The following is a 13,381-nucleotide window of genomic DNA, read 5'->3' as shown; positions in this document are numbered from 1 at the left end:
AAAATATTATTTTCTTCTGATTCTAATTAAAAATACAGAAACACTAATACAGTGTTACATGAATAATTAAGAACTATTATCTATCTGTTAGCCAAGAGGCCACAGCACCACCAGTAACTTTTCCGTAATACCAAAGGGAATACATTCCACCTGCTATGAAAGCTAGTTCTGGGCCACAGTCTTGTTTGCGTCATAAACTAACCCTGTGAAGGTGAGCTCTTTGGTTTCCCAAAACTTTTGTTTCCTTAGCTATAGAATTAAAGGAGTGTGCTTAAGATGGCCTGCAAGGGACTTTTCCACTCAAAAAGAAACTGTCAGCTTGAGACTCCTCACTGTGGTAAGATTTTTAAAGTGGAGTAAATTTTTTTAAAGGTAAATGGATATTTTTTTCTTACAGGAAAATGAAATTCACTCAGTCACGTGTGACTCTTTATAACCCCAGGCTCCTCTGTCCTTATGATTCTCCAGGCAAGAATCCAGGCAAGAGTGGTTAGCCGTTCCCTTCTCCAAGACATCTTCCCAACCCAGGGATAGAACCCAGGTCTACAGCATTGCTGGCGGATTCTTTACCATCTGAGCCACCAGGGAAGCCCAAGAATACAGGAGTGGGTACCCTATCCCTTCTCCAGTGGATCTTCCTGACCCAGCAATCCAACCAGGATCTCCTGCACTGCAAGCAGATTCTTTACCAACTGAGCTACCAGGGAAGCCCTTTTTTCCTGGGCAATACCATAATTATAACTATTCTATACTTTCTTCAGAAAATATTTTGCTCATGGAATTTCAGTCTAATGACTGATACTATTAAAAAACCTGAAAACAAAGCATCAGACAATAAAAATTCTGCTTAAAAACTTTAGAGTTTGTGATATTTGGGTTAAAAAAATGATACACCACTACCAATTGAAATATCCCACCTTTGAAATTTTAGTGCTAAGAATCATCAGAGCAGAGGAAATGGTGACTAAAGAGATTTCACCACTCAAGCTATTAAATATGTAATCAATACACACCAGTTGAAAAGTAAATACCCTGCCTGAAATACTATCAAGAAAGCAAAGTTAATGAAAATTGATTCTCACAGAAAAATATGATTCTTTCCACCAAAACACTACACAAAAAAATACATTATATTGAATGAATGAAACAAAAAAAATAAATAAATAAGGCCATCATGACTGAAAATGTTCTATGATGGAAAATGTTTTCTCTGTTCCCACAATACATGTATGTTCTGCTTTAGTCGCATTGTTTCTTATTTTGTGTCCTCATCACAAGGCCTCCTTCGTAGGTTTTTAGTTGAATGCAGTTCCAGTTATCTTGCAAATCCAACTTGTCTTAGAGTCACAAGGAAAATCACTCCAGGCCCATTTGTCTTTGTCGTTAACAAGAACAACACATTTTTCTTTCTGATCATTGTTGGGTTCACGCTTGTGCCAGAATCTGAAATGAAAAAAAATATATACACGTGTGTGTACATGTTGTGTGTGTATAGTAGAGGTCAGAGGACAAGGCAGAAAAAATGCCCTAGTGAAACATTTACAGTTGCACTGTCCAACAGAATCAGAGCAATAGACTAGCATAGAGGTTCCTGAAAAGACAGTGCTCTGTTCTGAGTAGGCATTCTTATACTGGTATTGTTGTTGTTTAGTTGCTAAGTCATGTCTGACTCTTTTGCTGCCCAACGGACTGTAGCCCGCAAGTCTTCTCTGTCCATGGGACTTCCCAGGCAAGAATACTGGAGTGGGTTGCCATTTCCTTTTCCAGGGGATCTTCCCAACCTAGGGACTGAACCTGCCATCTCCTGAATTGATAGGTGGATTCTTTACCAATGGGTCACCAGGGAAGCCCTACACTGATATAACCCATCCCGAAATGAATGTGGCTTGCTGTCTTCTTCCTACCTTTGCCTATAAAGCTATTTTACCCTACTTGGTATACTCACACTATCTGTGGGTTAAATGGTTTCTTGTCCACCCAATGCCACTGGCCGTCAAGGTTCTCACTCCTAAATCCCAGGAAATATGAAAATCGTCTATCCAAAAATTGAGTGATAAAGTTCTGTGTAAAAATGTGAATTTTTATGAGTATATTTGCATTTATCAGTTGATAACCATTATTTTAGGAAAAGAGGTCAAATAAACTACTAGTTAAACACAAAAGCATTGGTTATATGTTTTCAGATCCTGCCTCTGACATTTATGATGTGATGTTAATAAGTGCTTTAATGTCACCAAACCTCAGTTTTCTCAACTCCAAAAGGGACAACTCCACTACTTCAGAGGGTCACTGTGAACATTAAATGAGATCAGCTTGCAAATTACTTAGCATAGTTCTTACTGGGATTGGATTTTTAGGAAATTTTATTTTTTAAATTACCTTCATTAATTGATTGCATATTTCATTAAATTACACTTACTTCAAAGAGTTGCTGAACCTATAGCTGCAAAGCCATGGAAACAAAGTCCTCCAGGAAACCATGTTAACCAAGAATGGAGTAGAATCTGAGTCTGAGTATATAATATATGGAAATATACTGCATGAGGAAATAAATTTCAGCTCAGAAATGACTTTACCTTGAGATTTCTTTTTTTAGAATAACAAACATACATCTGAATTATCTGTCCTATTCTTTATCCTGAGAAGATATTTCAGTCCTAATTAACCATTCATTTATTTACTTAATCATCAAACACTTAAGTGGGCTTAGCACTGCACAGACCATTGGAGATACAAACATGGATAAAGCATGTCTGTAGCCCTCTGCAAATGGAAGAGCTGGGGTAGTGAACACTGAACCAAGTGCCCTGGTCATAAAATGCACAAAATTCTGTGAAAGTATCTCCAGATTAGAACAAAAAGGATGGAGTTGGGAAGGTGGTCAGGGTAGTTTTCTTGAGAAAATATAACATGAGTCAGATCTGGGAAGACCAGAAGATGTTGGCCATGTGAAGAAAAATGCAAGAGGAAGAAAGTCTTTCCAGGCAGATGGGGGAGAGGAAGCAAAGGCACAGAGGTGGAGCAGAGCTGAGAAATTCCTCTCTCTGCGAAGAGATTCAAACCAGCAGAGAAACTGACATAAGCCTCTCAGCATACCTGCTCAGCCCCTGTCCTAATGGTGGCCAGGTGACCTCCCATTCCAGAGCAGTGGCTTTCACTCTGAGCCCAAGTCTTGTTGTCATTAAAAGGAAAATAGCAGTTGGACTGGAAGGCTCTCCAGCCCACAGGACAGCAATTCCAGGTGCCCCCTCATGTGAAAATCAAAAGGAAAATTAGGTCCAAGGGAGCATACCATATATAACAAATCATATAGTTATTTTACTACGTAATATCCAATTAACATTTAAGAGAATAATACCAGGATTACCACAATCATTCTGTCCCCGCTATTAAAAAAAAAGATCCTGAAAATTACATTTCTAAATAGCTCCTAAACAAAAGTATCTGAATCACATAATGACCATGAGAAAATTACAAGGTTTTCTCTTAGAAGATGTGATCATTTTTCAATATCCCTACAGTTATTTACAACCATATTGAAAGAGTTCCTATAACAAAACTTTTGGCAGGACATTTTATCTGAAGGAGGCAAAGAACCTGCTAAAATACTCATGTAATGAGCCTTTACAGAATAAAAAAGATAAAGACACTTTGGCAAAGTTTACATATTCTAGGAGGGAGCAGTCCTTATATATCTGAATCAAAAGAAAATGTTATGCTTTGGCTGCCAAAAACAGCTCATAAATGTTTTGTTCGTATTCTCTGATTAGTTATTCAACTGCTCACAATCATGAAAATAATTCTACCTCAATTTACTGATGTCCGCTCTTGTGCCAGATTCTCATCTTGTGCTCTTTTCATCTCTCTCTTTATATAATAATGTAGAAATGATATGCTTTAAATCAGGCTATGAATTTTAATGGAAATAAGGAAGAAATTTCTTCGACTCTCTGTACCTTTCAGTTCTGGTTTCTCTCTGACACATATCACCTTTGGGTGCTGCTTTGGGAGCCTGAAGAACCCCGTTCCTTTCTTGCAGGATAGAAAGTTGTGGTGAGTCACTGTGAAGGAGGGAAAAAAATCTTAATTTCCTTTTCCTATATAACCACTTACTTTGGGGGCGTACTGCACTAAGTAAATTTTCTTTTACCGTAATAGTTAAGGTCCCCACCTTCTCTGTTCTTCCTACACAGTTCCTTTGTTTCAGCTCCAGGTGAATTGGTTGAAAAGAATTGTTGAAAATTAATATTTTCATTATTATGGATGTTTGTTAAGACATTTCAGTTGTGTCTGACTCTTTGGGACCCTATGGACCGAAGCCCACCAGGCTCCTCTGTCTATGGGATTCTCCAGGCAAGAATACTGGAGTGGATTGCCATGCCCTCCTCCAGGGGATCTTCCTGACCCAGGATCTTCCTGAACCCGCATTTCTTATGTCTCCTGCATTGGCAGGTGCATTCTTCACCACTAGGGTCACCTGGGAAGCCCTTAGTGTCCATTTTATGCTTTATGGGGGTAGTTTTGCAAACTTTAATGTCCATGTGTTTTTAAACATGTTTTTCTATCAATATTCATGCTTAGAGTCGAGATTTTGGTGACCACTGGTATTCTTCTGCAAAGTCCTTCAAGTCTTACACACTTATCTTTTCAGTATTTTCACTTTGAAATATAACCAAGTCTAATGAAGTGAAAAATACAAGTGTACAGTTTATCAAATTAATATAAAGTGAACATTCCAACAACCCAGCTCAAAAAATGCATCATTACCAAAGCCCCAGGTGACCTTCACAGCCCAAACACGAATCCCTCACTTTCTCTTAAAGGTAATCATGCCATGGCTTTTAAAGCAATCAGTTTGTGCTTTGCTTCATGACTCTACCACTTCATAATCTATCACAAAACCATATAGATCAGATTTGCCTGCTTCTGAACTTTATACAAGTGAAATCATACTATGGGTTCTGTATTCTGCTCAGGGTTGTCTCTGAAATTTATCTGTGTTGTTTCATGCAACCATAACTCATCAGTTCTCATTGCTGAAAAGTGATCCATTATCTTAATGAACTAAAATGTATTTATCTTTTCTTCTTCTGGTAGATAATTGCCTTGTTTCCAGTGTTTGGCTAGTATGGGCTCTGCACCTCTGAGCATTTTTGACCATGTATCCTTAGAGATCACAAGCATGCATTTCTGTAAGGTCCATGCACACATATGCAACTGCTGGTAATAGGTTATACCTATTGCCAACTATGGTTGGGGCAACCTTTTTCAAAGCAATTATACTGCTATATGAAGTATAATCTGTATGCAGGTAAATAAGCAACAGTTAGAATCAGACATGGAACAACAGACTGGTTCAAATAGCGAAAGGAGTACATCAAGGCTGTATACTGTCACCCTGCTTATTTAACTTATATGCAGAGTATGTCATGAGAAATGCCAGGCTGGATGAATCACAAGCTGGAATCAAGATGGCCAGGAGAAATATCAATAACCTCAGATATGTAGATGACATGACCCTTATGGCAGAAAGTGAAGAGGAACTAAAGAATCTCATGATGAAATTGAAAGAGGAGCATGAAAAAACTGGCTTAAAACTTAACATTCAAAAAAACAAAGATCATGGCATCTGGTCCCATCACTTCATGGCAAATAGATAGGGAAACAATGGAAACAATGAGAGACTTTATTTTTGGAGGATCCCAAATCACTACAGATGGTGACTGCAGCCCTGAAATTAAAAGACACTTGCTCCTTGGAAGAAAAGCTATGACCAACCCAGACAGCATATTAAAAAGCAGAGACATTACTTTGCCAGCAAAGGTTTGTCTAATCAAAGTTATGGTTTTCCCAGTTCTCATGCATGGATGTGAGAGTTGAACTATAAAGAAAGCTGAGCACTGAAGAATTGATGCCTTTGAACTGGGGTGTTGGAGAAAACTCTTGAGAGTCCCCTGGACTGCAAGGAGATCAAACAGTCGATCTTAAAGGGAATCAGTCCTGAATATTCATTGGAAGGACTGATGCTGAAACTGAAGCCCCAATACTTTGGCTACCTGATGGGAAGAACTGACTCCTTGGAAAAGACCCTGATGCTGGCAAAGATTGAAGTCAGGAGGAGCAGGGGATGACAGAGGATGAGATGGTTGGATGGCATTACCAACTCGATGGACATGAGTTTGAACAAGCTCTAGGAGTTCGTGATGGACAAGGAAGCCTGGTGTGCTGCAATCCATGGGGTCACAAAGAGCTGGACACAACTGAACCACCGAACTGAGTACTACTGTACACTCTCATCAGCAGAAATTCATTGAAGATCTAGTTGCTCTGCAGTATCATCAATACTTGCTACTGCCAGACTTTAATTATTACCATCCCCAAGGTTTTTAGTGGTGTCTCATTGTGAGTTGAATTTGCATTTCTCTGAAAACTAATGAAGTTAGAAATATTTTATATGTTTATCAGACATTTCATTTTTTTTCTTTTCTATTCTGCCTGTTCAGGACTTAGCCCATTTTTCTGCTGTCAGTATTTTCCCTATTGATTTGGAACAATGGTTTAAATATTCTATAATCCTTTATTAATTATATGCATTAAAACCTTTTTTCCTATGTTTTCTATTGTCACTCAGTGTTATTTTTATTGGACAGTAATTCTTACTTTAACGTAGTATACTTTGGTAATAATCTCTTTAATGGCTAGCACATTTTGTCATATTTAAGAAATCATTCTCTGTCTCAAGATCAAGAATATATTCTCCATATTTTTTTCTAAAATATTAATTTGTTTTCATATTTTAATCAATTCTCCACCTTAGGTTGGTTTTTTAACATGATATGAGGCAGGAGAACAATTTCATTTTTGAATATAGATAATCAATCCTCTCTACTAATTGAATAGTAATTGAACAAAACTGTCCTCTCCATATAACTCTGCAATATCCCCTTCTGTTCACTTTTTAATTTTCATTGGAGGATAGTTGATTTATTCCCTTCAGTTTTTTTTTTTAATTCCCTTCAGTTTTATTTTGTTTGTTGTTATTTAGTCACTCAGTCCTGTCCAATTCTTTATGATCCCATAGACTGTATGTAGCCAGCCAGGCTGCTCTGTCCATGGGATTCTCCAGACAAGAATACTGGAGTGGGTAGCCTGTTTTATATAGAGTTCATAAATACAGATCTGTAACAAAGCTCTCAACATTCTTTCTCTATTTGTTTATCCTTGCACCTATACTATATTACTTTGTTTATAATAACTTCATACAATATCTTGATATCAGAAAGAAGTCTTCCAGCTGTTCTTTTCAAAGCCAGACTACAGTCCATCTGAAATTTGAGGGTTTTTTCCGGGTTATTCTTTTCTAGAAAGATGCAGTCCTTGTTATCCTGATCCAAAGTGAAGAATGATTTACACAGTCTCCAACCTTCCCGTGTATAGGAATGGGTCTAAGTTTCATCGTTCATTTCCTGGCTCAAGGCTGCACCATCAAAAAACAGAAGGTCAAGTATGTAGCTCTGAATATTAAATCCAAGCCCTGAGGCCTTTCTGGATTGGTATGTCGGAGAAGGTCATGATAACAAAAGGTTTAGGGCAACTTTCTGAAAGTTTTTCAAGTGAATAATTCAAAGAGCATTCCACTTTGCTAATAACTTACCTACACAATTCGCAATAAAACAGGCACTTAGAAGTGACATGAAAAAAATAGCAATGGTCCAAGGGATCAGCTGGGAATGCTGGCCTCTTTCTACTAAAACAAAAAGAAAGATGAGTAGGTTATCTTCTTCTCAGCCACAAGAACTAAGGGAGCTAATGCCACCAATGAGAAAACTTAGAATGAGATCATCCAAAATATTTTAGACGTGGAAGAGAGCTCAAAGATTTCCCCTGAATAAATCAACTTTAGAGTTCACTGATAAACAAATAAATAAATTAAATATATTTGCAAATAAAATGTATTTCTTTGGGTTTTTTGGGGGGGATTAGGAACATGCTTTTTATTAACCAGACTCAAAACCCCCAAATCTTTAAAAATTGATAATTGTAGTACATAAAAACCAGGGCTCCTTTATAAACAAATAATGTTAAAATACAAGGAACACATGGAAGAAAAATCTTGTTACAATGCTAATATCCAGGCTGTATAAAGAATTTCTAAAACCAATTTGAAAACTGAGCAAAAATTTGAGCAGAAAATTTGCTTAAAGTATTTAAAAAATCCATTAAACAAATTAACAAACAGCATGCTCAATCAGAGACATGTAAACCAAAATATTATGGCATGGTTTTGTCATATATCAAATTTTTAAAAGTAAATTGAAAATATGTAGTGTGGCAAGGCCTACAGGAAATAAACACTCAGTGAGGAAATAAATGTCACTACTGAACTATAAGCTGGAAAGCCTTTTAGACAGATAAAGTTAGGAACACTTATCAAATTTTAAATGCATTACATTTGCCACAATTTAAATTCCAGCACTCAAACCTATAGAAGCAGTTAAACTTATTTCTATAAAATGATATTCACTGCAGTAATTTTGGAAATAGAAAAAAAAACCTTGAAACCTAATACCTGTATGCTTATCATCAAAAGCAGACACAATAAATTATGGTGAATTCATATGATGAAATTCTATAAAGCAATTAAAATAATCATGTATACATGTATGCATTAACATAAAGAAGTCTCCAAAACATATTGCTACATAAAAATGTGATTGTCAGTACCATTGTACATCATGACCCCATTAAAATTTGGGTGGAGTGATGAGATGAAATGAAACATTAATTTCAAAATTATATATTTCTGCATTCATTCTAAATATATTTCTCAAAAGTGTTTTTTAATGTTCTTACAGTACAAACCCATTTATGTGTCACTTGAGTAGAACTTGAGTATAAAAAGAAATAAAGTCAGAACCTCAGGTTCACTGCTGTCCCAGTCAGTGTGTTTTCTGTCTCTCTCATCTCTTTTTTTCCTTTAAACAATTTTCCCAAATTACTCTCTTTCATCTTATTTTTTTATATATTTGTTGTTCTCTCTTGTCCCTGTATACATTTTATAAAGAAGTTTCTAATACCCCAAATGTTTGAATCTATGTCCCCACTCTTCACCAAAATCATTTTCACTTTCTTCAACTTCCTCCCCATCACCATCTTCAATCTTAATAACTACAACTATCATCAATTCATATTTTAAAATCTTAGTCATAATTAAATATGCTTCTTTAAAACTGAAAGGAAACAAATACTCACATTTATTTAGTGGTTCTTCTTGCCCCATTGTGTGTTAAATCTCTTGTGGTTCAGCAATGGAGAGAACCAGCAGCCTCAGCAACCTCTAAATTTTTTCCCCAGTTTATTCTGTGGATAAAGAAATATATTCAGAAATTCTTGAGATTGAACATTAATCTTGCCTATTCTGCTAAGATTAGAAAGCTCTCGATATTAAAGACAGCTCAAAAGAAGAAGTCTTTCCAAACACGGGAGTGTCCTTTGATTCACTCTAGGAGGGAGAAAAGAAAAAGGAAATTGAGAAAGCCACACTCAAAAACAGTAGAAATTTTCATAAGGTCACTACGCCAGTGTGTCATGTAGAATTTCTTAATTTATTTTTACTTGTTCAAACAAAAAATGTAGCCATGCCCTAAAAGAATCACAACTTCACCTAATCAAAAGAATAAACATTTCCTCAGGTTTCTTTTCCTATATATATTTTCAAAGGTAGTTGTGTGCATGAGCTAAACTCTGCCTTGGATATTTGTCTGAACTAAGTTGCATGCAAGATGGTAAAAGGTAATGTGAACAATGAGCAAAAGTTTTTCATCTGCACAGCGTATGTATGTAAAGACAAAATACTTTTGTTGTAGAGTTGAGAAAAAGGTGGTGGAGCTGTTGATTAAATTCCCAAGTATGCCAACAAGGGAAATTAATGAGAATGAGAAATTCTGTGGTAAAGAACACAATCTCCAGCACAGGTGAAATGTACTAAACTTTGTTAACTTGCAAAGACTCCAAAACCAAGCCTAAATAACTTTTTTTTAATGTATTAATTGATTTTTTTTTTTTTTGGAGACTAATTACTTACAATATTGTATTGGTTTTGCCATACATTGTTCAGTTGCTCAGTCATGTCCAACTCTTAGCAACCCCATGGACTGCAGCACGCTAGACTTCCCTGTCCTTCACCATCTTCTGGAGTTTGCTAAAACTCATGTCCAGTGAGTCGGTGATGCCATCCAAATATCTCATCCTCTATCCTCCTGCCTTTAATCTTTCCCAGCATCAGGGTCTTTTCTAAGGAGTCAGCTCTTTGCATCAAGTGGTCAAAGTACTGGAGCTTCAGCTTCAGCATCAGTCTTTCCAATGAATATTCAGGATTGATTTCCTTTAGGATTGATTGTTTTATCTCCTTGCAGTCCAAGGGACTCTCAAGAGTCTTCTCCAAAAAGACAATCTCTTTAACAAGTGGTGCTGGGAAAGCTGGTCAACCACTAGTAAAAGAATGAAACTAGAAGACTTTCTAACACCATACACAAAAATAAACTCAAAATGGATTAAAGATCTCAACATAAGATCAGAAACTATAAAACTCCTAGAGGAAAACATAGGCAGAACACCCTCTGACATAAATCACAGCAGGATCCTCTATGATCCACCTCCCAGAGTAATGGAAATAAAAGCAAAAATAAACAAATGGGACCTAATTAAACTTAAAACCTTTTGCACAACGAAGGAAACTATAAGCAAGTTGAAAAGACAGCCTTCAGAATGGGAGGGAAAAAAAAAGAATGGGAGAAAATAATAGCAAATGAAGCAACTGACAAAGAATCTCTAAAATATACCAGCAGCTTCTGCAGCTCAATTCAAGAAAAATAAATGACCCAATAAAAAAATGGGCCAAAGAACTAGACAGACATTTCTCCAAAGAAGACATACAGATGGCTAACAAACACATGAAAAGATGCTCAACATCACTCATTATCAAAGAAATGCAAATCAAAACCACAATGAGGTACCATCTCACACCAGTCAGAATGGCTGCTATCCCAAAGTCTACAAACAATAAATTCTGGAGAGGGTGTGGAGAAAAAGGAACCCTCTTACCCTGTTGGTGGGAATGCAAACTAGTACAGCCACTATGGAGAACAGTGCGGAGATTCCTTAAAAAACTGGAAATGGAACTGCCATATGACCCAGCAATCCCACTGCTGGGCATACACACTGAGGAAACCAGAACTGAAAGAGACACATGTACCCCAATGTTCATCGCAGCACTGTTTATAATAGCCAGGACATGGAAGCAACCTAGATGTTCTTCAGCAGACAAATGGATAAGAAAGCTGTGGTACATACACACAATGAAGTATTACTCAGCCATTAAAAAGAATGAATTTCAATCAGTTCTAATAAGGTGGATGAAACTGGAGCCTATTATACAGAGTGAAGTAAGTCAGAAAGAAAAACACCAATACAGTATGCTGCTGCTAAGTCACTTCAGTCATGTCTGACTCTGTGCAGACCCCATAGACAGCAGCCTACCAAGCTCCTCTGTCCCTGGGATTCTCCAGGCAAGAATATTGGAGTGGGTTGCCATTTCCTTCTCCAATGCATGCATCCACATTAAGTCACTTCAGTCGTGTCTGACTCTGTGCGACCCCATGGACTGTAGCCTACCAGGTTCCTCCATCCATGGGATTTTCCAGGCAAGAGTACTGGAGTGGGTTGCCATTTCCTTCTCCACCAATACGGAATACGCATATATATGGAATTTAGGAAGATGGTAACAATGATCCTATATGCGAGACAGCAAAAGAGACACAGATGTAAAGAATAGTCTTTTGGACTCTGTTGGAGAAGGCGAGGGTGAGATGATTTGAGAGAATAGCATTGAAACAATATTATCATATGTGAAACAGATCACCAACCCAGGTTCAGTGCATGAGACAGGGTGCTCAGGGCCATTGCACAGTGATGACCCTGAGGGATAGGATGGGGAGGGAGGTGGGAGGGGGGCTCAGGATGGGGAACATATGTACGCCCATGGCTGATTCATGTCGATGTATGGCAAAACCCACTACAATATTGTAAAGTAATTAGTCCCCCATTAAAATAAATTAACTAATTTAAAAAAATCTTCTCCAACATCCCGGTTCAAAAGCATCAATTCTTCAGCACTCAGCCTTCTTTATGGTCCAACTCTCACATCCATACATGACTACTGGAAAAACGATAGCTTTGACTATATGGACATTTGTTGGCAAAGTCATGTCTCTGCTTTGGCAACTGCACAGTGCAGGAGCAGCTGAGAGGAGCTACCCCACATTCAAGGTAAGGAGCAGTGGCTGCGCTTTGCTGGAACAGCCATGAAGAGATATCCCACCTCCAAGGTAAGAGAAACCCAAGTAAGACGATAGGCGCTGAGAGAGGGCATCAGAGGAAAGAAAGACTGAAACCACAATCACAGACAACTGGCCAATCTGATCACACGGACCACAGCTTGTCTAATTCAACGAAACTAAGCCATGCCATGTGGGGCCACCCAAGACGGCTGGGTCATGGTGGAGAGGTCTGACAGAACGTGGTCCAAGGGGGAAGGGAATGGCAAACCATTCAGTATTCTTACCCTGAGAACCCCATGAACAGTATAAAAAGGCAAAAAGATAGGACGCTGAAAGATGAACTCCATCGGTCGGTAGTTGCTCAATATGCTACTGGAGATCAGTGGAGAAATAACTGCAGAAAGAATAAAGGGACGGAACCAAAGCAAAACAACACTAAGTTGTGAATGTGACTGGTGATAGAAGAAAGGTCCAATACTGTAAAGAGCAATATTGCACAGGAACCTGGAATGTTAGGTTCATGAATCAAGATAAATTGGAAGTGGTCAAAACAGATGGTAAGAGTGAACATCGACATTCTAAGAATCGGCAAACTAAGATGGACTGGAATGGGTGAATTTAACTCAGATGACCATTATATCTACTACTGTGGGCAAGAATCCCTTAGAAGAAATGGAGTAGCCATCATGGTCAACAAAAGAGTCTGAAATGCAGTACTTGGATGCAATCTCAAAACGACAGAATGATCTCCTTTCGTTTCTAAGGCAAACCATTCAATATCACGGTGATCCAAGTCTATGCCCCTACCAGTAATGCTGAAGAAGCTGAAGTTGAACAGGTCTATGAAGACCTACAAGACCTTTGAGAACTAACACCCCAAAAACATGTCCTTTTCATTATAGGGTACTGGAATGCAAAAGTCGGAAGTCAAGAAATAACTGGAGTAACAGGCAAATTTGGCCTTGGAGTACAGAATGAAGCAGGGCAAAGGCTAACAGAGTTTTGCCAAGAGAACACACTGGTCATAGCAACACCCTCTTCCA

The 13,381-nt window shown here is 37.9% G+C and overlaps 1 protein-coding gene across 1 annotated transcript; it reads right to left on the bottom strand.

Annotated features, from left to right (window-relative positions):
* Positions 1 to 670: 670 nt before the first annotated feature.
* CLEC4D (C-type lectin domain family 4, member D) lies at positions 671 to 9,495 on the bottom strand. Its single transcript, XM_010849370.1, has 6 exons — positions 9,253 to 9,495; positions 7,655 to 7,747; positions 3,957 to 4,061; positions 3,097 to 3,248; positions 1,946 to 2,061; positions 671 to 1,443 (listed from the first exon to the last, which is right to left on the bottom strand). The coding sequence occupies exons 1-6, from the start codon at positions 9,278 to 9,280 to the stop codon at positions 1,296 to 1,298; spliced, it is 642 nt and encodes a 213-aa protein (XP_010847672.1). The 5' UTR covers positions 9,281 to 9,495; the 3' UTR covers positions 671 to 1,295.
* Positions 9,496 to 13,381: the final 3,886 nt, after the last annotated feature.

This window comes from Bison bison, unplaced genomic scaffold (genome assembly GCF_000754665.1).
Source record: "Bison bison bison isolate TAMUID 2011002044 unplaced genomic scaffold, Bison_UMD1.0 scf7180017864281, whole genome shotgun sequence".
In the NCBI taxonomy this organism is placed as follows: Eukaryota; Metazoa; Chordata; class Mammalia; order Artiodactyla; family Bovidae; genus Bison; species Bison bison.
Note: the sequence above shows the minus strand (reverse complement) of the source record. Positions and strands in the feature narration are given on the sequence as shown.

Excerpts from the sequence above, each read along its gene's own strand:
- CLEC4D (XM_010849370.1), bottom strand. The coding sequence starts at position 9,280 with ATGGGGCAAGAAGAACCACTAAATAAAT. Across the intron at positions 2,062-3,096 it reads TTAGGACAGGGGCTGAGCAG|AACTTTATCACTCAATTTTT; the intron begins GTATGCTGAGAG and ends ATTTTTACACAG. Across the intron at positions 1,444-1,945 it reads CCATTTAACCCACAGATAGT|ATTCTGGCACAAGCGTGAAC; the intron begins GTGAGTATACCA and ends TTTTCATTTCAG.